Below are 21,961 nucleotides of genomic sequence, written 5' to 3' on the forward strand. Positions count from 1 at the left end.
AACTCCGCCCCCCACCGTCCGGTGGGGGGCGGGGCGCGCGAGCCGTGGCAGGGCCGCGGCTCCCGGGGCGGAACAGGAGCCTGGAGTCTCGCAATGCTCCCAGACGCGCTGGATTTCGGCTTCTAGTCCGACTGCCGTCGCAGACGGTCGGGCCAAATCGGGAGCAGCGACAAGGGGCTAGGTAGGTTCTCAGAGCGAAGAGTTGCCCCGACAGCCCTCGACTTAGGGTGCATCCCAGAAAGCCTTTGCTTTCAGTCACCGTTTTCTGCGACAGCCTGTGTTTTGGAAGAACAGCTAATATTCATTGAGCCCTTAGATTCCCCGCAGTGCACTGAGTACTTGGCATGCATGCCCCCAGTATTTGACCTTGATAACAGCAGATGAAGCAGATTTATTTTCCCCCTTTTGCAAATGAGAGAATCAAGGTTCAGAATAGTCCAGTAACCAAGCCCAAGTTCATAGGCTAGGAAGTGGCAAAGTGGCACGTTAGCTCCTACTCTGCCATCCTTCCCAAGCATTTTCTCATTTAATTCTGAAGACAGTCCTATGAGATTGGTATTACTCCAATTTTACAGATAGGAAAACTAAGTAAAGTGACAAGATGAATGATGTTTTTGGATAGTAAAACCCAATACCAGAAACATTTCAATTCTCCTTAAGTACAGTTATAAAATTTAACATAATTCCCATAAAAGAACTAATAGAATTAATAGGTTGTGTGTGTGTTTTAAACTACCCTATTTTTTCCTAAAATTCAAATGGAAAAATAAACAAGACTATTCAGGGAACAGGCTCTGGAAAAAGAACAAGGAGGGGGACCTAGCACTATCAGATACTCAAATATATTATAGATCCTCAGTAATTAAAACACTTTAGGAGGGCAAGGAGGGGAGCGCCTAGGTGGCCCAGTTGTTAAGCATCTGCCTTAGGTTCAGGTCCTGATCCCAGGGTCCTGGGGTCAAGGTCCTGGGATTGAGCCCCAAATCGGGGCTCCCTGCTCATCAGGAAGTATGATTGTCGCTCTTACCCTCCCCACTGCTTGTGCTCTCTCTCTCTCTCTCTCTCTCTCTCTGGCTCTCGCTCTCGCTCTCTCATAAGAAAATAAAAACTTTAAAGAAGACACTTTGGTACTAGTGCATGAAAAGCCAAACAAGCCAATTAGAACAAAATACAGAAATAGACCCAAATATGTGCAGAAATAAAATTTAAGTGGCATCCGACAACTCCAGTAATACTCAGAGGGAGCTGGACGGACAAGCTCGCCACTTTCCCCGCTCTTTTTATCCTGTAAGTCTTCTGCATTGAGTTTGAATCCTGTCCAGACACAGAAAGCCATGTTCTGAGGCTTCTCCCAGCTCCGGTGAGACCAGAACTGTGTCCGTAGGGCTTGGACCCTTAGTGTGTGTATCCTGGAGACATAGGGCTCCCTTAGCACGAGTTACTGCATTGGATTACTGGCCCTGATGGAAGGCTGGCTGTTAGAGGTTGGGGTGGGGGAGTCCCAAACCAAAGGATGGCTTGGGAGGCTCAGGAGGAAGGAAGGAGCACACAGGCAAATTATCAGGACTGCTGCAAACTCTCCTTACCAAGTGGGCAGCTTTGAGCAAGTTGACAGATACCTCAGCAAGTTGACAGGTACCTCAGGGTACCCAGCTCTAAAATGAGTGAAAGAAGGATGTTGTACATGTAAGGAATTTTTCCAGAGTATGTTTTCAATAAATGTTTCAGTTATAGGTTTAAAAATAAATAATAAATAATAAAAAGGTTGGGACAATAGGTAGTACAAAACAAAATGAAAACCTAGGGGTGCCTGGGTGGCTCGGGGGTTAAGCATCCGACTCTCGATCTCACCTTGGGTCTTACTCTCAAGGTCATGAGTTCAATCCCCATGTCAGGCTTCATGCTGGGCATGGAACTTGCTTAAAAACAAATAAACAGGGGTGCCTGGGTGGCTCAGTGGGTTAAGCCGCTGCCTTCAGCTCAGGTCATGATCTCAGGGTCCTGGGATTGAGTCCCACGTCTGGCTCTCTGTTCAGCAGGGAGCCTGCTTCTCTCTCTCTCTCTCTCTGCCTGCCTCTCTGCCTACTTGTGATCTCTCTCTGTCAAATAAATAAATAAAATCTTAAAAAATAAATAAATAAAAATAAACAAAAATACTGCCTAAACACTTAAGCAAAACTTTTAGTTGTATTTGACCAGAAGGCTGTTTGAGCCCAGCCTTGCTTTCAAACATCTAACCACATGTTTTCTTGTTTGGGTTTTTATTTTTGTTTTTTGTCTGTTACGTCTTCGTCAAAAAAAGAAAGTAAACCTGTAGTTTCTAAGTAAAAAAAGAAAAAATGTGCGAATTCAACTACAAGAAAACAGGAAAGTTTTATATGACAGAAAAGTGCTGCCCTAACAGTGATGACACCATGAACCCAAAAGACAGCACATTGGGAAAAAATATGCATAATCACATCACAAGTGAAAGGAAAAAACTAACTGTTGTTAGAAAGATGGGCAAGGAGGGGTGCCTTGGCGGCTCAGTCGGTTGAGGGTTGAGCATTTGACTCTCGGTTTTGGCTCAGGTCATGATCTGGGGCTGCCGGTCAAGCCCTGCATCTGGCTCTGTACTGGCGTGAGTCTGCTTAGAATTCTCTGCCTCTCCCTCTCCATCTGCCCCCTGCTCACAGCAGGTGTGCACGCGCACTCTCTCTCTCTCTCCAAAATAGAATCTCAACAAAATTTTTAGAAAAATAGGCCAAGTATAAGACCAGACAATTCACAGGAAAAGAAATACAAATAGGTCTTTTAGGATAATAAACAATAATAGAAACAGAGCAATTTTATGTAATCCCCCCCACTCTATTCTTATCCCCTATACATGCTCAGTATTATTCGGTAGACAGGACTCAGAAGCTAAAATGGGGATTGAAAAACGTGTCAGTATTCATAGCTCTCCATGTATATGTATATGTATGTATGTATACATACATACTATGTATATGTATGTATGTATGTATGTATATGTGTATACATATACACATACATACATATACATACATACATACACATATATTTGAGGAGATTTATTTATTAGAGGAATTGGCTCACATAGTTATGGAAGCCAAGATGTCCCAGATCTGCCATCTGCAAGCTGGAGAACCAGGAAAGTTGGTGTTATGATTCAGGCCAAGCCCGAAAGGCCTTGGAGTGGAGAATCAGGCGGCTGCTGTATCTGCCCTAGAGCCTGAAGGCCCTAGACCCAGGAGCTCTGATGTCTGAGGATAGGAAACGTGGATGACAAAGCTCAAGAAGAGAAAAAGAGAATTTGTCCTTCCTTTGCATTTTTGGCCCATTTGAATCCTCAAGGGATTGGGTGATGCCCACCTACATTGGTGGGGACAGATCTCTTTCCTTAGTCTACTGAATCAAGTGCTCATCTCTTCCAGAAACACTCTCACAGACACACCCAGAAATACTCTATCACCTACCTGGGCATCCCTTAGTGCAGTCAAGTTGACACATACAATAAACCATCAGCATCTCTTGGAATTGTCAACATGGAGGTAATGGGTGAGCCTGATAAATGCAGTTTGGGGGAGTGACGAGGATGGGTGCTGGACTGGAATGACCTGAGGAGAGAGAGAAATGGGGCAGTGACCCAGGACAATGCCGTTAGAAATATGGCTATGAAGGAGAGACTGGGGATCTAAAAGGGCATAGATGATGAAAATTCATATTCTTTTCTGCTCAGTGGTAAAAAACTGGAATATCGTCTGGGTCAAAACTTAAAAGTTGGGGCGCCTGGATGGCTCAGTGGGTTAAGCCTCTGCCTTCAGCTCAGGGCATGGTCTCAGGTCCTGGAAGCAAAGCCTGAATCCGGCTCTCTGCTCAGCAGGGCGCCTGCTTCCCCCGCTCTCTCTGCCTGCCTCTCAGCCTATTTGTGATCTCTCTCTCTCTCTCTCAATCTGTGTCAAATAAATAAATAAAATCTTTTTTTAAAAAAAACTTAAAAGTTGGTTCAAATCTTGAGAAAATAAACATTTGACCTTTGTCATCTGGAGGATTTTATGCCATATTGATTAGAAAAATCTGTTTCATTTTATGTTATTTTATTTTATTTTTATTTAGAGGGGGAAGGGGCAGAGTGAGGAGGAGAGAGAGAATCTTCAGTGGGCTCAGCACGGAGCCTGGATGCAGGGCTCAGTCTCACGACCCTGAGATCATGACCTGAGCCGAAATCAAGAGTCAGACACCTCACTAAGACAGCCAGGTACCCCCCAAAGCAATCTATTTTAAAATTTGAGACAATTGTTAAAATTTTCAGATGTTTCCCCTTAGACATCACCTAGAGGCAATTAGAAAAAAAGCACTTCTTCTTTAAGTTGTATGTTCCCCAGTTTACAAAGGGGTGGGAAAGGACATCTAACTTGAAGTCCTTTCCTGAAATATTTTTTTTATAAATTTCTCTGTATCTAGGTTCTGATTTCCTTGGTCATTATAGTTATACAAAAATAAGTTTTACCTTAGATTTCCTCCTGGACAGGGAATCCTTCCAAAACTGTATGGGTTTTAGAGTCAGAAAAATCACTAAAAGAGAACTATTTTCTATTGTATCTTTGTTCCAAATGAACTCCATGTCCTCCTGAATAGTATATTACTTTCTTCGTCCCTTGTTATATCCTTATAAGAGTTGAGGAACTGATAGGCCAAAATGCCCCTTCCTTCACTCTTTCCAAGATGACTCAGGAAAAAAAAAAAAAAGGCAAATCAGAGCTCCCTGGGTCTTCAGTGAAATTACTTTCAACTCCCCGAAAAACTAGATCAAAGCATACACACTGTGACACTCAGGGAGATTTTCAAGTCTTTTTTGTCCTGTTTGTATTGAAATAATGCCTTATCTTTGTATTGGTGATTTTACATAATACCATTTCATTCCAATCAAATACAGCACTCTCAAAAAGAAAAAAGTGGGCAAAGGACTTGAATGGATCTGTAAATGGCCAAGAAACATGAAAAGATGCCCAACATCATTAATCGTCAGATAAATGCAAATTGAACTGACGTAAGCGGCAGTTCACCCATTAGGATGGCTAGACTCAAAACAAACAAGAACAAAAACAGAGAATAAGTGTTGGCAAGGAGGTGGGGATATTGGAACACTTGGGCACTGTTGGTGGGAATGTAAAATGGTGCGGCCACTAGAGACAACAGCCTGGGGGTTGCTCACAAAGTCGAAAATAGAATTACCATCTGTTCTAGCAACTGCACTGCTTTGTGTATACATCCCAAAGGATTGAAAGCAGGGTCTCAAAGAGATATTTGTACAGCCATGTTCACAGGAGCATTATGTACAGTCAAGAGGTGAAAGTAAGGGGCGCCTGAGTGGCTCAGGGGGTTAAGCCTCTGCCTTCCGCTCAGGTTGTGATCCTAGGGTCCTGGGATCGAGCCCCACATCGGGCTCTGCTCAGTGGGGAGCCTGCTTCCCCCCCTCTCTCTTTGCCTGCCTCTCTGCCTACTTGTGATCTCTCTCTCTATCAAATAAATAAATAAAAATCTTTTTTAAAAAGGTGAAAGTAACACACTTTATAAATAAATGAAATGTGATATGTACACACAATGGATATTATTTAACCCTAAAAGGGAAGGAAATCTGACACATGCTACAACATGAATGAAACTTGAGGACATGCTAACTGAAATAAGATAGTCACAAAAAGGCAAATACTATAGGATTCGATTCATATGAGGTACCTGGAGGTGTCAAATTCATAGAGACAGAAAGTAGAATGGTGGTTGTCAGGGGTTATGGGAAAGGGGAATGGGAAGTTGTTTAATGATTATAAACTTTAAGGTTTGCAAGACAAAAAAAATTCTGGAGATCTTTTCCTTAACATCGTGAATGTACTTAACATTGTTGAACTGTGCACTGAAAAATGGTTAAAATGTTAAGTTTTTAAATGGTAAAATATTTTGCCACATTTAAAAAGATTTTTTGTTTTCTTTAAGGAATATCTATGCCCAATGTGGGGCTCAGACTCTCAATCCAAGATCAAGAGTCACATGTTCCTTTGATTGAGACAGCCAGGCACCCCTAAAAAAATTTTTTTTAAATACACATGTTTCATTTGGCATCTCCAGCATTTTCACAGATTTACATGTCATTTTTGCGCAGGGCCTTGCTAATCTGTCTTCCATCCCAGTGTTAGTGTATGTACTGGTGAAGTGAGCAGAACCTCTAGCATTTTCAGCTTTCCATGCAAAGTCTTTTTGGGGATCTCCATTTTCTGCAGGATTATTCCCATCCTCGCCAGCACTGGTTTTCCCTTTTTTCCCTCTGGTTGAAGGAGCCTTTCCAGGTGTAGGTTCTGGCTTTGAAGAAGCCGTTTAGGAGGCAACAGTAGAAACTCAAGTTTAGCTTACTATAGATACAGATAGGTGTATATGGAAATATGTATAGATATATGTATATACACAAGATGGTATACATACGTATATTTCCTTGCTCTGTGAGCTGAGAGGACCTAGAATCAGCAGCAACTCAGTAGCCCTGAGGACACCTTGCATCCAGTCTTGGTTTCTAATACCATTCTCCCGTGAAAGGAACTGATGCTCCTTGAAGAAATGGCTGATTCTGGGGCTGGGGCAGAGAATACACAAAAATAAAATTAAAAGGCAACCTATGGAGTGGGAGAAATAGTTGCCAATCATATATCTGATAAGGGATTAAAATATATAAAGAACTCATACAACTCAATAACAAAAAACCAATCTGATTAAAAAAACAGGCAGCGGATCTGAACAGACATGATTCCAAAGAAGGCATGCAGGTGGCCAACAGGTACATGAGAAGGTACGTCACTAGTCATCAGGGAAATTCAAAACCACAGTGAGATTATTAGAATGGATTTTATCCATTTTTAGATGGATATTATCAAAAGGTGATTTTTAGAATGGATATTATAAAAAAAACAAGTGATAAGATTTGGTGAGGATGTGGAGAAAAGGGCACCCTTGTGCACTGTTGGTGGGAATGAGAACAATATAGAGGTTCCTCAAAAAATAAAAAAATAGAACTACCATATGATCCAACTATTCCATTTCTGGTCTATCCAAAGAAGACAAAAACACAATCTTTTTTTTTTTTTTTTTTGGTAAAGATTTTGTTTATTTATTTGACAGAGAAATCACAAGTTGGCCGAGAGAGAGGAGGAAGCAGGCCCTCTGCTGAGCAAAGAGCCCCATGCGGGGCTTGACCATGGGACCATGGGACCATGAGATCATGACCTGAGCCAAAGGGAGAGGCTTAACCTACTGAGCCACCCAGGTGCCCTAAAAACACAATCTTAAAGAGATATCTGCTCTTCTATGTGCACCGCAGCATTATTCACAATAGCCAAGATATGGAAGCCACCTAAGTGCCCATCAATTGTTGAACAAATAAAGAAGTTGTGATGTGTATACACAATGAAATATTGTTCACCAGTGAGAAAGAAGGAGATCCTGCCATTTGTGACAACATGGATGAACTTGGAGACAACACGCTGAGTGAAATAAACCAGAAAAAGGCAAATACTGTATGATATCAATCATATGTAGAATCCAAAAGAGCCAAACTCCTAGAAACAGAGTATAGCGGTGGTTACCAGGGGCAGAGGGGTGGGGAAATAGGAGATACTGGCCGAAGGATACAAACTTCCAGTTTAAGATAAATAACTTCTGGGCGCCTGGGTGGCTCAGTGGGTTGAGCCGCTGCCTTCAGCTCAGGTCATGATCTCAGGGTCCTGGGATCGAGCCCCACATCGGGCTATCTGCTCAGCAGGGAGCCTGCTTCCCTTCCTCTCTCTCTGCCTGCCTCTCTGCCTACTTGTGATCTCTCTCTGTCAAACAAATAAATAAAATCTTAAAAAAAAAATTTAAAAAAAAAGATAAATTACTGGGGACCTAAGGTAGACCATGATGATTATAGTTAGTAATACTGTATTTTATACTTGAAAGTTGCTAAGAGAATAGATCTTAAATGCTCTCACCACAAAAAAGGAACAGCGATGGTATGAGGTGACATGAGGGGAGGTGTGAGCTGATGCTGAGATGGTCATCATTTTATAGTGCGTGAGCATATCTCATGAACAGATTGTACACCTGAAACACAGTGTTATCTGTTCATGTTCTCGCAATCAAACTGGGAAAAGAAAAGGATTGAGAGAAAGAGACAGAGAGAGTGATAGAATAAGAGGGAGATGAATGGAGAAATGTGTGATGGTATTTATGCTAAATGATTAGTATTTGTAGGGATGTATAAAAGAACATTTTTTTGAAAATGGGCTCTGGAATCAGACTGCCTGGGTTTGAACCCCAGTTCTTCCACTTACTCATTCTGTACCTTCACATAACCTATGTAATCCTTATATGCCTACAGTGGATAATGAGAGTGTCTACCTCATCATAGCATCTCTGGTGGCTAGCACAGTTCCTGCATACAGGAGGTCTCTGATGAAGTTTGTTCAGTATGACAGAGTGAATGAAGTTAAGGACTTTTATGAAGATTAAATAAGATGATACCAGTTTGCTGGCACAATCCAAACATCCAATAACAGTTGAATATTACCATCAACATTCTCTCCAGCCTCAGAATCCCTTCCTTTGCACGGGCTACTCCCTCTGTCTGGACACCCTTCCATCTCTTCTGCGCCTTGTGGCTCAAGACCCAAGTCAAGCAAACTCTCCCTAGTCAGCCTTTCCCACACGGCCTTTTCCCGCATTGTCCTTCAACTACTTTTCTACCATTATAGTACCTCTGAGGTTGGTTTGGGGTTTTTTCATAATGGCCTTATTGTGATGTAATTCACATATCATAAAATTCACCCATTTGCAGTGTATTTGCAGTGATTTTCAGTATGTTTGCAGAGTTGGGCAGTCATCACCCCAATTTTAGAATATTTTCACCATCCCCCAAAGATACCCCATTAGCCCCACTCTCCCTCACTCCAGACTCTGGCAAGCACCTGTGTACTTTCTGTCCTGATGGATTTTTCTATTGTAGACTTTCCTATAATGGAATCATACAAGATATGGCCTTTGTGTCTGGCTTCTTTCACTCAGCACCATGTTTTCTAGGTTCATCCAAGTTGTAGTGCATGCCCATAGTTCATTCCTTTTGGCTGAACAACACCTAATTCACAGTCATACCCACATTTTACTTACCCACTCAGTTGGTGGACTTTTGGGCTATTTACACTTTTTGGCTATTATGAATAATGCTGCTATGAACATACAAATTTTTGTAGGGACACATCTCTTTGGGTATATACCTAGGGCTGGAATCGCTAGGTGATCTGGTAACACTATGTTGAACTTTGTGAAAACGTGCCTGTTTTCCAAGGTGGCTGCGCCATGTTGCATTCCCACCAGCAGTGCATGCGGAGGTCCAGTTTCTCCACATCTACAGCCATTGTTTTAGTGTACCGCCATACCGGGGAACTTCCTGAAGGCAAAGAGTGTGAAATGGTGGTTTCTGTCACCCCAGCTCTCAGCCCAGTGCCAGCCACAGAGAGAAACTTTGTTCCCACCCCTTTCTTGCTCCCCAGGACTGTAGCAGTTATAAAGACATGATATCTTCCTTGTTAATACATGCTCGAGGTAGGGATCGACTACTTTATTATACAAAATGAAGACACTGAGACCCAGAGAAGTAAGAAGACCTTCGCGATATCACACAGGGCCAGAGCCAGAACTCCTGACTCAAGACCGGCGGCCCAGAGCTCGTTCCTATAGTGCTCTGCAAACTGCCTCTGAATTGACTCCAAGACCAGAGGAAAATCCGCTTTGGCTCCAGGGGTCTGGTGCCATAGCCCCAGGACAGAAGGCACACATAGCAAAATTGCCCCGCAATGGCATGTTTCTCTTTAAAATTCAGGGGAAGGCAGCATTCAAAAATCACAGCACGTCTATGTCTTTGAACCTGTGAATAACCCAGTGATTATTCCCCCTCAAGTACAATGGAAGCCGCATGTCTCTGCTCAGTGTCTGGGCACAGACTGCATCCCCATGGGGTGCTGGACCCCCGTGTGGAAGGCCATGTGTCACTCTACTGCACGCAGTGCCCTCTCACACCCTCTGCGGGAGCAGGCAGGCACCAGCTGCTGGTTATCAACTCGAGTCATATGATGACGCCCTTACGTTTCTGTTGGCAAACACACTGGAGAAGCATCAGGTGGTTCCTGAACTCCCGCTGTGGGCTTGGGGCTGTGCTGGATGACACAGCATCAACACGGCCTCTGCCTGTGAGGGGCTGGCAGGCTGTTTAGGGATCCCAGCACCGTGCTCACGGAGTTATGTATTTTAAGGAGCTAGGAGGAGAAACAGGGCTGCTAGGGCTGGAACACAGGAGGACAATGCCATCTGCCTCCGCAGGGAAGGAGCAGGGGGACAGGCCAGGGGAGGGTGGCCGCCGGTGCATGGGTACAGCAGTGAGGAGCCGCACGTCCCACTGGACCATCCGCACTGCAGCTCCAAGGTGGAGGCGTGGATATCAGCTGGCAGAGGACTTCCGGGGCACCCCAGTTGAGCCCCTTGTTTCCCAGGGATGGAAGTTGGGCGTTGAAGGTGACCCAGCTTACGAGTCTCTTGAGACCACCTGACAAAGTGCAGCCAGTGTTACATGGCTTGCCAGGGGAAAGAGGAAACCAGCTTGTCACTGGGGAGAGCCATGGGGCTGGGAGGGTGTCCCATTCCCAGCCCTTTGGCCCTTCACAAAGGGCAGGGCCCAAGGCACTCCGAGCTTGGCCTCCCTAGCTGCGTGTTGCAAGCGAATTAAATGAGATGAAGTACATAAAGCGTATAGAAGAGGCAGGGCCTGATGCTTATTTACTAAGTACAAACAAATAGGAGCTATTTTTTTGTTGTTTTTAAAGTAATCTCTGCACCCAACATGGGGCTCAAACTCACCACCCTGAGATCAAAAGACACATGCTCGGGCACCTGGGTGGCTCAGTGGGTTGAGCCACTGCCTTCGGCTCAGGTCATGATCTCGAGTTCCCGGGATCGAGTCCCGCATCGGGCTCTCTGCTCAGCAGGGAGCCTGCTTCCTCCTCTCTCTCTCTGCCTGCCTCTCTGCCTACTTGTGATCTCTCTCTGTCAAATAAATAAATAAAATCTTTAAAAAAAAAAAAAAAAAAAAGACACATGCTCTATTGATTGAGCCAGCCAGGCGCCCCACAAATGGGAAGCTATTTTTGTGGCTGCTGTTGCTGTGGTAGATGTTTGCTAATTATCTCACACTGATTATATTACGACCCGCTGAGAACTCTTTAGCTAATTTATGAGATTTATGACTAGAGCAGTGGTTTCAGACATGAGATTTGTTAGAATTACCTGAGGGGAACTGGTTCAAAATTAGATTTCAGGGTCTAGCCCCTCCCTGCTCTAATTCAGTGGGATGGATATCACGTTATCTATCATATATAGTATGTATATGTGTATCATGTTATCTATCGTATATTTTATATATATATGGTATGTGTTTTACTTCTTTATTTTTTTAAAAATATTTTATTTATTTATTTGGCAGAGAGAGATCACAATTAGGCAGAGAGGCAGGCAGAGAGAGTGGTAGAAGCAGGCTCCCTGCTGAGCAGAGAGCCGGATGCAGGGCTCCATCCTAGGACCCTGAGATCATGACCTGAGCCAAAGGCAGAGGCTTAACGCACTGAGCCACCCAGGCGCCCCTACTTCTTTATTTTTTGCAAATATCTTAGGTGAATCAGTGCTGGTGGTTCAAGGCCCACAGGGAGAGAGGCTGCCGGGAGCCGGGAGCCCTCTGCCAGGAGCTGTGCTGAGTACTATCCATTGGTGTTCTCCTACTTCAATTTTCCTTAAAAAAAAATTAGGTTACACATGGTTTTAGAAAAACAATTCAAAGAGCACAGAATCTTACTAAGTGAAAAGAAACTCCCCAGACCCTGCTTCTTCCACACTTATCTCTAGGCTCCCACCCGAGATAATCCTTGTTAACTGTGGTGGGTTTTGTGTCCAGAAATTGTCTATGCCCATACAAGCATATCCACTAATATATGTCTTTTCCCCCATGCTCATTTTGTGGAAAACACAAATAGGATCATAGGAGAGAGCAGGGATTGGCAAATGTTCTCAGCAACATGTTGAACAGGAAATATTTTTGGCTTTGCAGGCCATATGGTCTCTGTCCAGCTACGAAACTCGCCATTGTAGCTTGAATGCAGCCACAATTCGCAAATGAATGGGTGTGGCTGTGTTCCAAGGCCGCTTTAGTTATCAGACCCACAGCAGGTGGGATTTGGCCCACGGGCCATAGTTAGCAGCTGCGGAGTACAGGGTTCTCTTACCACTTGTATAGTTTGAGTATCTTTCCCGTATCGGTTCTAGCGGTAACTATTCTTTAACTGCTACAAGGTACTGAGAACATATCTAGACACTTCTCAACTGGACAATTAGTTTTCCAGGTTTTGCTGTACTACACAAAGCCACCACACACCGTGCGCTTGGTTGACTGTTGTCAACTGGAATGAATTCTCAGAATAGAACTGCTGACTCAAAGGGTAAGTGTGAGTCTAAACTTTTGATAAGAGACTGCCAAATTCAACTCAGGCTTCTTTTTAAATTCAGATTGCCACATGACCTTGTGATTTTTCATTGCTTCATCTTACATCTGGTGAATATTTTAACTTAAAGGTTTTGTAATAACCAAAGATTCCAAAGACCGACAGAGGGAAGCATGAACTATGTCCTAACCAACTCCAGTTTATAATTTTTTTAAAATAAATTATTTATTTATTTAACAGAGAGAGAGATCACAAGTAGGCAGAGAGGCAGGGAGAGAGAGAGGAGGAGGAAGCAGGCTCCCTGCTGAGCAGAGAGCCCGTTGTGGGACTCCATCCCAGGACCCTGAGATCATGACCCGAGCCAAAGGCAGAGGCTTAACCCCTGAGCCACCCAGGCGCCCCAGTTAATAATTCTTTAATAAGTACTTGCCCACCGTGAAACGACTTGCACAGCATTCTTGTCAATGTGAAAGCAAGTTCCCCTCTGCCCAGACTCTCAGAAAGCCGAACAGCTCATTCTAAATGTAAAGAACATTCTGTGCAAAAGCATAGTTTAAGCCCTTGCAGAGCGAACATGCAGATCAGATAGGACATAACTACCTTTACAGCTGCTGCACACGCAGGCCTAGGCTCAATGATGGCGAAAGGGAATTGATTTCCCCTGGGAGTTCTCAGTCCGATCCTGTCCACAGCTGGGCCACGGTTTCAGATTCTCTTAGCTGGAAAAATGCACCTGATCACACTCACTGTTGTTGAGATTTACAGTTACGAACAACCAGCCTCCACCAAGCCTCTCCTGTGACCCTGGCACTGAGGAAGTCCTTCACCTACATTCCTTCTACCTGTGATGACAGCTTCACGACCATCTTACAGACAGAAAAACTAACTCAAGTAGGCTTAAGTAGTTTATGGTGACATAGTCAGCTTTGACTTCCAAGTCAACGGAAAAAATACAATCATTTACTGCATTGAAAACTGGCAGAAACCTTGATGACTGATTCCTAACTACTGGGCCAAGTCTTTGGAAGTCCTGCACATTGTATAATCCCTTCATTACAAAACCTGTTTCTCATCCTGACAAATCACTTCAGAAATCACATACAACTGTGATTGAGGCAACATTTAAAAATAGACTTACAAAGGGAGTCAGAGAAACATTGCTAAAATCTGAATGCTGACATTTCTGATTCTGGTCCAGACAAGATGGTGTAGACCCATTTCCCCCTGCTCCTCATGGCAAACTACAGCTATAAACCCTGGAAATGGCAAAACAGGCAGTCACATGAAAACTCTAGGCAGCGAGCTGGTTTGGGATCAGGACCAGAGAGCAGCCCAGTGGCAGGGGCATGTGTGTCCTACCACCCACAAGAGAGTCCTTCCTAACCCTTGACCTAGCAATAGAAGGCAGCCCACAGAGGCTCATTCCTGCCCCTTAGAGTGGGAGTCTGTCTGGTGGCAGAACATCAGTTGGCAAGGGGGATCACTACGGGTCCAGCCAGGAATAAGCCACCAGGGAGGTATTCTCTTCCCTACAGACTCCCCCTTTCCCCCAAATTTTCCTTGGCAGGTAGGCAGGCAGGCTGAGCCCGAGGGAGAAACCCAGCTATAGCAGGTGCACTGGTTAGAACCCTCTTTATCCCTGCAGCCTAAAGTAAGGCTCTCCTCGCCCACCCAGGGACACTAGCCCCAGAAGGTGAGGGTTGGGAGGACCAGTTCTTGGATCCACACGCCCCTCCTCCACCAAGAGATACCCACCAGGGCCTTGAGGCAGCACCTGCAGGGACCAATAGAAACCCCAGAGGCACCAGGGGAAACGAAGCACATCTGATTAACAGTGCAAAGCAGTGAAAATTAAACCGCCATTGAAACACAAAGTGGGCCAAGCCTCATGCACTAGCCCTCAGTGGGGGATGCCCGCTAAAATCCAAGAGTTACACAGGACCATAACAGACAGAACACCTAGGACACAGCTACCCCATCGTACGGTCAAAGAAGAAAATCACCACTTGAGTGAAAAAAAGACAATGGAGTGATGAATCTTGACAAGGAATTTAAAGTAGCCATCTTAAAACTGCAATTAGACTGTCAATTAGAAATTCCCTTGAAATAAGTTAAAAAATAGACAACCTTGGCAAAGAAATAGAAATTATAAAAAAGAACCAAATGGAAACTATGGAACTAAAAATACAGTAACTTAACAGTTCCATAGTAACAGAACACCTGCGGGGCAGGTTCACTGTGAGCGTGGAGAAAACAGAAGACAGGCTCTATGAACTTGAGGACAGAACAACACAACTCACCCAGTATGGAACAGAGAGAAAATAGATTGGAAAAACAAAACAGAGCCTACGGACCCATGGACGATAGCAAAGGATCCAACCCTCATATCATCAGGCTCCCAGAGAAAGAGGATGGCAGTTGGGGCTGAAAGAGTATTTGAAGAAATACAACTGGAAAATTCCCACATCTGGTGAAAGACACAGACTTACAGATCCAAGGTGAGCAAACCCTGAACAGGATAAAATGTGAACATAGCAGTAATTATCTTACATGTGAACTGGTACAACACTCTGGAAAACAATTTGGAAGCTTCTTATGAGACTAAGCATCCATCATTTGACCTGGCAATCACAGTGACAGGTGATGCAGACAACAAATGTGTCTGGCAATGTTCCCAGCAGCTTCAGTGTAATAGCCAAAAACTGGAGTGAGCCTACATACATACTAGGAATACATACAAGGAATACTACTCAGTAATAAAAAGAATAAAAAGCATGAACTATCGATACATGCCACAACCTAGAAGAATCTCCAGGAATTATGCTCAGTGAAAAAAACCCACAATGCTACCCACTGCATGGTACCATTTATATAACGTTCTTGAAATGATAAAGCTATAGAAATAGAAGACAGATTAGTGGTTGCCAGGGATTAAGGATGTACTACACCCCACTTGTGCTCTCTTGCTCTTTTTTTTTTTTTTAAGATTTTATTTATTTTAGAGAGAGAGAGCATGAACTGGGGGAGAGGCAGATGGAGAGGGAGAAGGAGACATCTCACTGAGCAGGGAGCCCAACATGGGACTCCCTCCCAGGACCCTGAGATCATGACCTGAGCCAAAGGCAGATGCTTCACTGACTGAGCCACCCAGGCACCCCAATAAATAAAATCTTACAAAATAAGAAAAAAGAACTGTTGAGTGTCTTACAGGATGCAGGAACTTACATGGGATATTTAGTTGTACAGGACAATACACCACACAAAGCAGCACAGGTAAAACTGGATAATCTGAGTAAGATCAGTGGACCATATCAAAGTCAGTGTCCTGGTGGGCAGTCGTATCATACCATTGTTTTGCAAAATCGTACCTCTGGAGGAAACAGGAAGGTATAGAGAAGCTCTCTGTATTATTTCTTACAATTGCGTGTGAATCCACAATGATCTCAAATAAAAAAATCTGCTTAATACAGGCCATTGCATGAGTAACATCTTATTTACAAGTGAAACAACTGAAGTTGGGTGGTGGGTAACTGACCTAAGATTACAGAGAAAAATAGATGGGCTAGGATGGAAAATTCAGGTCTGTACAGCTCCAAAACCTAAGACCTTAGTCACAAAGGTATTTGGACTTGTAGCTCAGAATATAATGTAAATGACTTAAGAATCTAATTTGTTGATTAGAGAAGTAAAGAAAGTAACTATATCATTTCAAAATGTGAGCAAGGTTTTGCTTTCTGCTTTGCAACGGGTTGTTAGGAATTAGTATGAATACAGCATAGAGGGTGCCTGAGTGGCTCAGTGAGTTAAAGCCTCTACCTTCAGCTCAGGTCACAATCCCAGGGTCCTGGGATCGAGCCCCAAATCGGGCTCTCTGCTCAGCAGGGAGCCTGCTTCCCCCTCTCTCTGCCTACTTGTGATCTCTCTCTCTCTTTCAAATAAATAAAATCTTTAAAAAAAAAAGAATATAGCATTGAGATTACTATAAACAATGAGGGATTTCACTCTCAGGTTCCTAAAAATAAAGTCAGTTTTAATCTAATAATTATGAAATTGAATTATAAGATCACTGATAGAAAACAAACACCAAATAGCACCCATGCCCACTTCGTAACGTTAGGTTTCAGAGTAAAGTAAAAATATTATAAATGAAGTTTTGGCAAAATAATTTTATTTTCTAACACATGGTAAACATATACATCCAACATGCATTCATCTTGCATATTCACAAATGACTTCTAAATTACAACAACCGCTTTGATATTGAAACACGTACTCTTAGTTGAGATGTGAAAAATGCTTTTAGATGCATAACATTCTGAATATATTGGTCGCAGCAGAATTTGCTTTAGTTAGATTAGTTCTATGAATGTGAAGCTGTGAGAAGCTACTTCTGCATCTATGGCTCCAGATGAACAGGGTGCGGCATCACCAGCCTGTATTCGGCAGAACAGTCATTAGTTCTTCTGGTGATGGAACCACTTATCCACTGCATTTGGAGAAAAAGAAAACCAAATTAGAATCTCTATTAAGAATCAAAACGTAAAATAGTAAAAAAAAATTAAAATATACCCGAAATATAACAACGAATATCATATTTGCTTTCATGTATTCTACCACAGATCACCTTAAAACAAACTGACACCTGAAGTTCCACTATGGCAAAAACAGGTAATTTATCACAGTGTTTTCTCCTGGGCTTTCTCACGTTTGATCCTAATCGATTAACATGTGATTCTCACCAGAACCACCTTACAGAGAATTCTAAATGTAAAGGGGGAGAAAGCTGTGTTGGTGGCCAGAGGGGGATCCAGAGCCCCACCTGCTCCCACATCCACGAGCCCTTCTCCCGGAACCCAGAGAGCCACAGCAGGTCATGGTTTGGAAACTGCTGTGATGGGAGCTGGTGTGAAGGGTGGCAATGCAGCCATCTTTCTTCCCACATACATTATGGAACTCTAAAAATGTTTCTTCTTCCCTTCTTTCTCTTTCTCTGTGGATATGGTGTGTAATATATATCTGTAGGTACAAATATATTTTTCCCACACACAATTACACTAAACACAAAATGTTTAGTGTAATTTTACTAGAATATAGATCTTACCATCTGTTGGTACTGTGCAGGCGGATTCGCATGGTGGCGGTAACTAAAATAAAATATTAAAATGTATTAGTCTAATTAAAAAAAAAAAGTAAGCCAAAAAGGTATACCAACACAAAAATTTTAAAAAATCTGAACAGAAGGTAACTTTCCCAATTTTTAGATTCTAAAAATAATTTATAATACATAAAAACAAGGCAAGGTTCACTTTACTGCCAAAAAACAAATTCATGCCCTTTAGCTTTTGACTGAACATAGGAGGATAAATAAAATGAAATGCTGCTTGAAATAACAGATTGATGCATATATAATGAATTTATATATACACATATACAGAAAAAGTAGGCAGAGTGTCCTCATTGAAGTTATGATTGTTAACCAACGGTTTTCCCCTTCCAATTCTTCTTATTCATCTCAACTTTGTCAGGATTCAGATATAAAGAGAAATCTAAATGTACTGGCTTCATTGTTAAATCGTTCTTTTTCCTTGTGCTACACCCCACTTACAAGGCAATAAAAAGTCAGATTTCATTTTCTTTTCCTCATTTAATATAGTAAATGAAAATAATTTAAGATTATCTAGTTCAGTCTTTTGGTTGATCCAAATCAAATAATTAAACATAATACAAAGCCAAAATTATTTCTTTCATGAATAGTTTACTAAAAGAAAGTCTTTTCTAGGGTTATTAACTGCTCTTGCATGGTGCCTGAAACTTGACCACCTTCTTAGTCCTTGCTATAACCAAGTCTAGTAAGTTCCCATTAATTCTTTTGGAAAATGGGCTTCGGATACACACACAGGATTTGGGTTAGAACCTTCTGGAATCACTTTGATTGTTACAAGTATACTATATGCCCAATTAGAGTTGACTGACTAAGACCCTTCTCAGCTTCTCCCTTCAGTCAAAAGTCCACTTGTGTGCACTCACAGTTTGTAATTTCAAGACCTCACACAATGATAGGCAGCCAGGAGGGACTCCCAGTATTTGCTGAAGGAAGTACTTTCCCTCCCAATTATCATCTTAATCTCTTTAGCACCAGGTACATTCTTTTTCAAGGAAAACTTTTACATACAGCATCCACGATAGCTTTGGCAGCATCCGGGTCACACTTGAAGGGGCTCCCAGACACTGTAGTATTCATGCTATTAAATAAAAAAGAAGTAGTCATGAGTTACAGTAACAAAACTTGTCTCTTAAGAGCCAAAAAACTACAGATAGGGGCACCTGGGTGGCTCAGTGGGTTGAAGCCTCTGCCTTCAGCTCAGGTCATGATCCCAGGGTCCTGGAATCGAGCCCCGCCTCAGGCTCTCTGCTCAGCAGGGAGCCTGCTCCCCCCCACCCCACCCTCCCTTTGCCTGCCTCTCTGCCTACCTGTGATCTCTGTCTTTCAAATAAATAAATAAAATCTTAAAAAAAAAAAAAGAAAGAAAAAAGCAACGGATAGAGATGGTAGGCCTGAAGAGATTCAAGTTTGGTTTACTTGCATCTCAGGTTTACTCAAGTTGTAGGATACAAAATCACTATAAACAAAAATCTGTCACATTTTCCATACACTAATACTAAGCTATCAGAAAAAAAACAGTAACATTTACAGTTACATTAAAAAGAATAAAATACTTAGGAATAACTTTTTTAAAAGTAATATCCAAGTCCAATGTGGGGCTCAAATTCACAACCCCAAGATCAAGAGCCGAGTGCTCTACTGAGCCAGGTGCCCCGACTTAACCAAGGAGGTGGGAAAGATGTGTACACTGAAAACTGTAAGGCTCTAACAAAAAGAGATTGAGGAAGACACAAATAAATGGAAAGACAGTCCATGGTCATGAACTTTAAGAATTAATGTGGTCAAAATATTCATACTACCCAAAGCAATCCAGATTCAGCACAATCCTTATCAAAATTCAGTGGCATTTTTTCACAGAAAACAGGACAAACCTAAAATGTGTTTGGAGCCACCAAAGACCCTGAGTAGCCAAAACAGTTTTGAGAAGTAAGAGCAAAGCTGGAGGCCTCACAGTTCCTGATTTCACGCCACAGTAATCAGAACAGTATGGTATTGGCATAAAAACAGATACACAGATCAAAGGAACAGGACAGAAAGCCCAGAAATAAAACCCATTCATATAATCTCAATTAATTTACAATAAAGGAGCCAAGATACAAAGAGAAAAGGACAGTCTCTTCAATAAGCGATTTTGGAAAAACTGGACAGCCATGTGCAAAAGAGTGAAACTGGACCACTACCTTACATCGTACACAAATATTAAATCAAAATAGGTGAGACTTGAATGTAGACCTGAAATCATAAAACTCCTAGAAGAAAACAGTAAGCTCCTTGACATCAGTCTTGGAGATAAATTTCTGGATTTATCCAAAAGGCAAAGACAAAAGAAAAATAAACAAGTAGGACCGTATCAAACTAAAATACCTCTGCACAGTAAAGGGAAACATCAACAAAATGAAAAGGCAACCTACTAAATGGGAGAAAATACCTGCAAATCATATATCTGATAAAGGCTTAACATAAAAAATATAAAGAATTCATACAACAATAGCAAACGAACAACCTGATTTAAAAATGGGTAAAAGGAACCTGGTGATTCACAGACCTGTACCCCTGGGGATAAAAATATATGTTTATAAAAAATAAAAAATTAAAAAAAAAATGGATAAAAGGACTGGATAGGAAATTTTCCAAAGAAGACATCCAGATGGCCAACAAGTACATTAAAAGGCACGCAACATCACTCATCATGAGGGAGATGCAGATCAAAACCACAGAGAGATGTCACCTCACACCTGTCAGAATGGCTATTATCAGCAAGAAATAACAAATGTTAGTAGTATGTAAAAAAAAAAAAAATGAGGCCCTTGTGCACTGTTGGTAGAAATGCAAATTGGAGCAGCCCCTGCAGAAAACAGTAGGAAGGGCCCTCAAAAAATTTAAAAAAAGAACTACGCTATGATCCAGCAATTCCACTTTGAATATTTATCTGAAGAACAAAAACACGAAATGGAAAACACACATGCACCCTCATGTTCACTGCAGCCTGATTTACAGCAAGACATGGAAACAATCTAAAGGTCCACCAATGGACAAATGGACAAAGAAAATGTAGTAAATGGACTATTAGTCATAAAAGAAAACGAAATCCTGCCATTTGTAACAACAAAGATGGCATCTGAGGGCATTATTCTAAATTAAATAAGTTACACAGAAAAACATAAATATCGTTATGATCTCACTTATATGTGGCATCTAAAGAAGCAAAAAAAAATCAAGTTCACGGATATAGAGAACATACCGGTGGTTACCTGAGGTGAGGTGAAGGTGGATCAAATGGGTGGAAGGGGTCAAAAGTGCCAGTTTTCAGCTATGACTAACTCATACCATATTGCATATTTGAAAGTAGCTAGGAAAGTGGATCTTGAAAGTTCTCATATTAAGAAAAAAATGCTATAACTATCGGTGGTGATGGATGTTAACTGGACTTAATGGTGATCATTTTGCAGTATATACAAATATCAAAAATCATTACACTGTATACCTGAAACTAACATAATGTTATATCAATTATACCCCAATGAAAAATAATTTTTTGGAAGTTGAAGATGGTAGACCAGATGAAATTCAAGTTTGATTTAGTTGAAAGCTTTCTCACCCATATAAAATATTCTCTTTATTTGGCCAAGGTATAGTTATTCTTGTTGCCAATTTTATTCTAGTACCTAAACAAGTTCAAATTTAGAAATCTAAGATGGAATGTCCTGTAATTCTTGCTGAAATAACTAAGAAATGCACATTAAAATGAGAAACATATCTTTCCAAATTAGACAAAAGCAAAAAATCCTGTCAGTTCCTGTCAGTGCTGATGAAGCACCTGAGATAAACTAGCCTGGTGGGAGCAACACTTGGTTCTTGGACAAATATTTCTGGAAAAAACCTTTTAAAAAGTCCATAGGCTTTGATAGAGAAGTTCTAACTCTGAGAATTCAAACAGATTTAAACAATGATCTATAAAGTTTCAACAGACACCACCTCACCATTGATAAGAATGAAAAGCTGGAAGTAACCAAAATATCCAGCAATGGGGATGATTTAAAATGGTCTATTTAGGAGGTGAGATATTATACAGAGATGGAAATGTTACCTAATATTATAAAAATATTATTAATGATATAGGGAAATACTTATAGTGTTAAGTGTTTTTTAAAAAAATCATAAAACATGGGGTGCTTGGGTGGCTCAGTCCAGTTAAGCGTCTGCCTTTGGCTCAGGTCATGATCCCAGGGTCCTC

The 21,961-nt window shown here is 41.9% G+C and overlaps 1 protein-coding gene across 1 annotated transcript in view; it reads right to left on the reverse strand.

Annotated features, from left to right (window-relative positions):
* Positions 1 to 16,709: 16,709 nt before the first annotated feature.
* The window catches only part of PPA1 (inorganic pyrophosphatase 1), a 37,124-nt gene continuing 31,872 nt past the window's right edge, over positions 16,710 to 21,961 (reverse strand). Inside the window, exons 9-11 of the mRNA XM_032312972.1 lie at positions 18,736 to 18,805; positions 17,665 to 17,707; positions 16,710 to 17,049 (exon numbers count right to left, since the gene is read on the reverse strand). Coding sequence (XP_032168863.1) covers positions 17,018 to 17,049; positions 17,665 to 17,707; positions 18,736 to 18,805 — 145 coding nt within the window. The 3' untranslated portion in view covers positions 16,710 to 17,017. The remainder of the gene's footprint in view (positions 17,050 to 17,664; positions 17,708 to 18,735; positions 18,806 to 21,961) is intronic.

Source organism: Mustela erminea, chromosome 14 (genome assembly GCF_009829155.1).
Source record: "Mustela erminea isolate mMusErm1 chromosome 14, mMusErm1.Pri, whole genome shotgun sequence".
NCBI classification, from domain to species: Eukaryota; Metazoa; Chordata; class Mammalia; order Carnivora; family Mustelidae; genus Mustela; species Mustela erminea.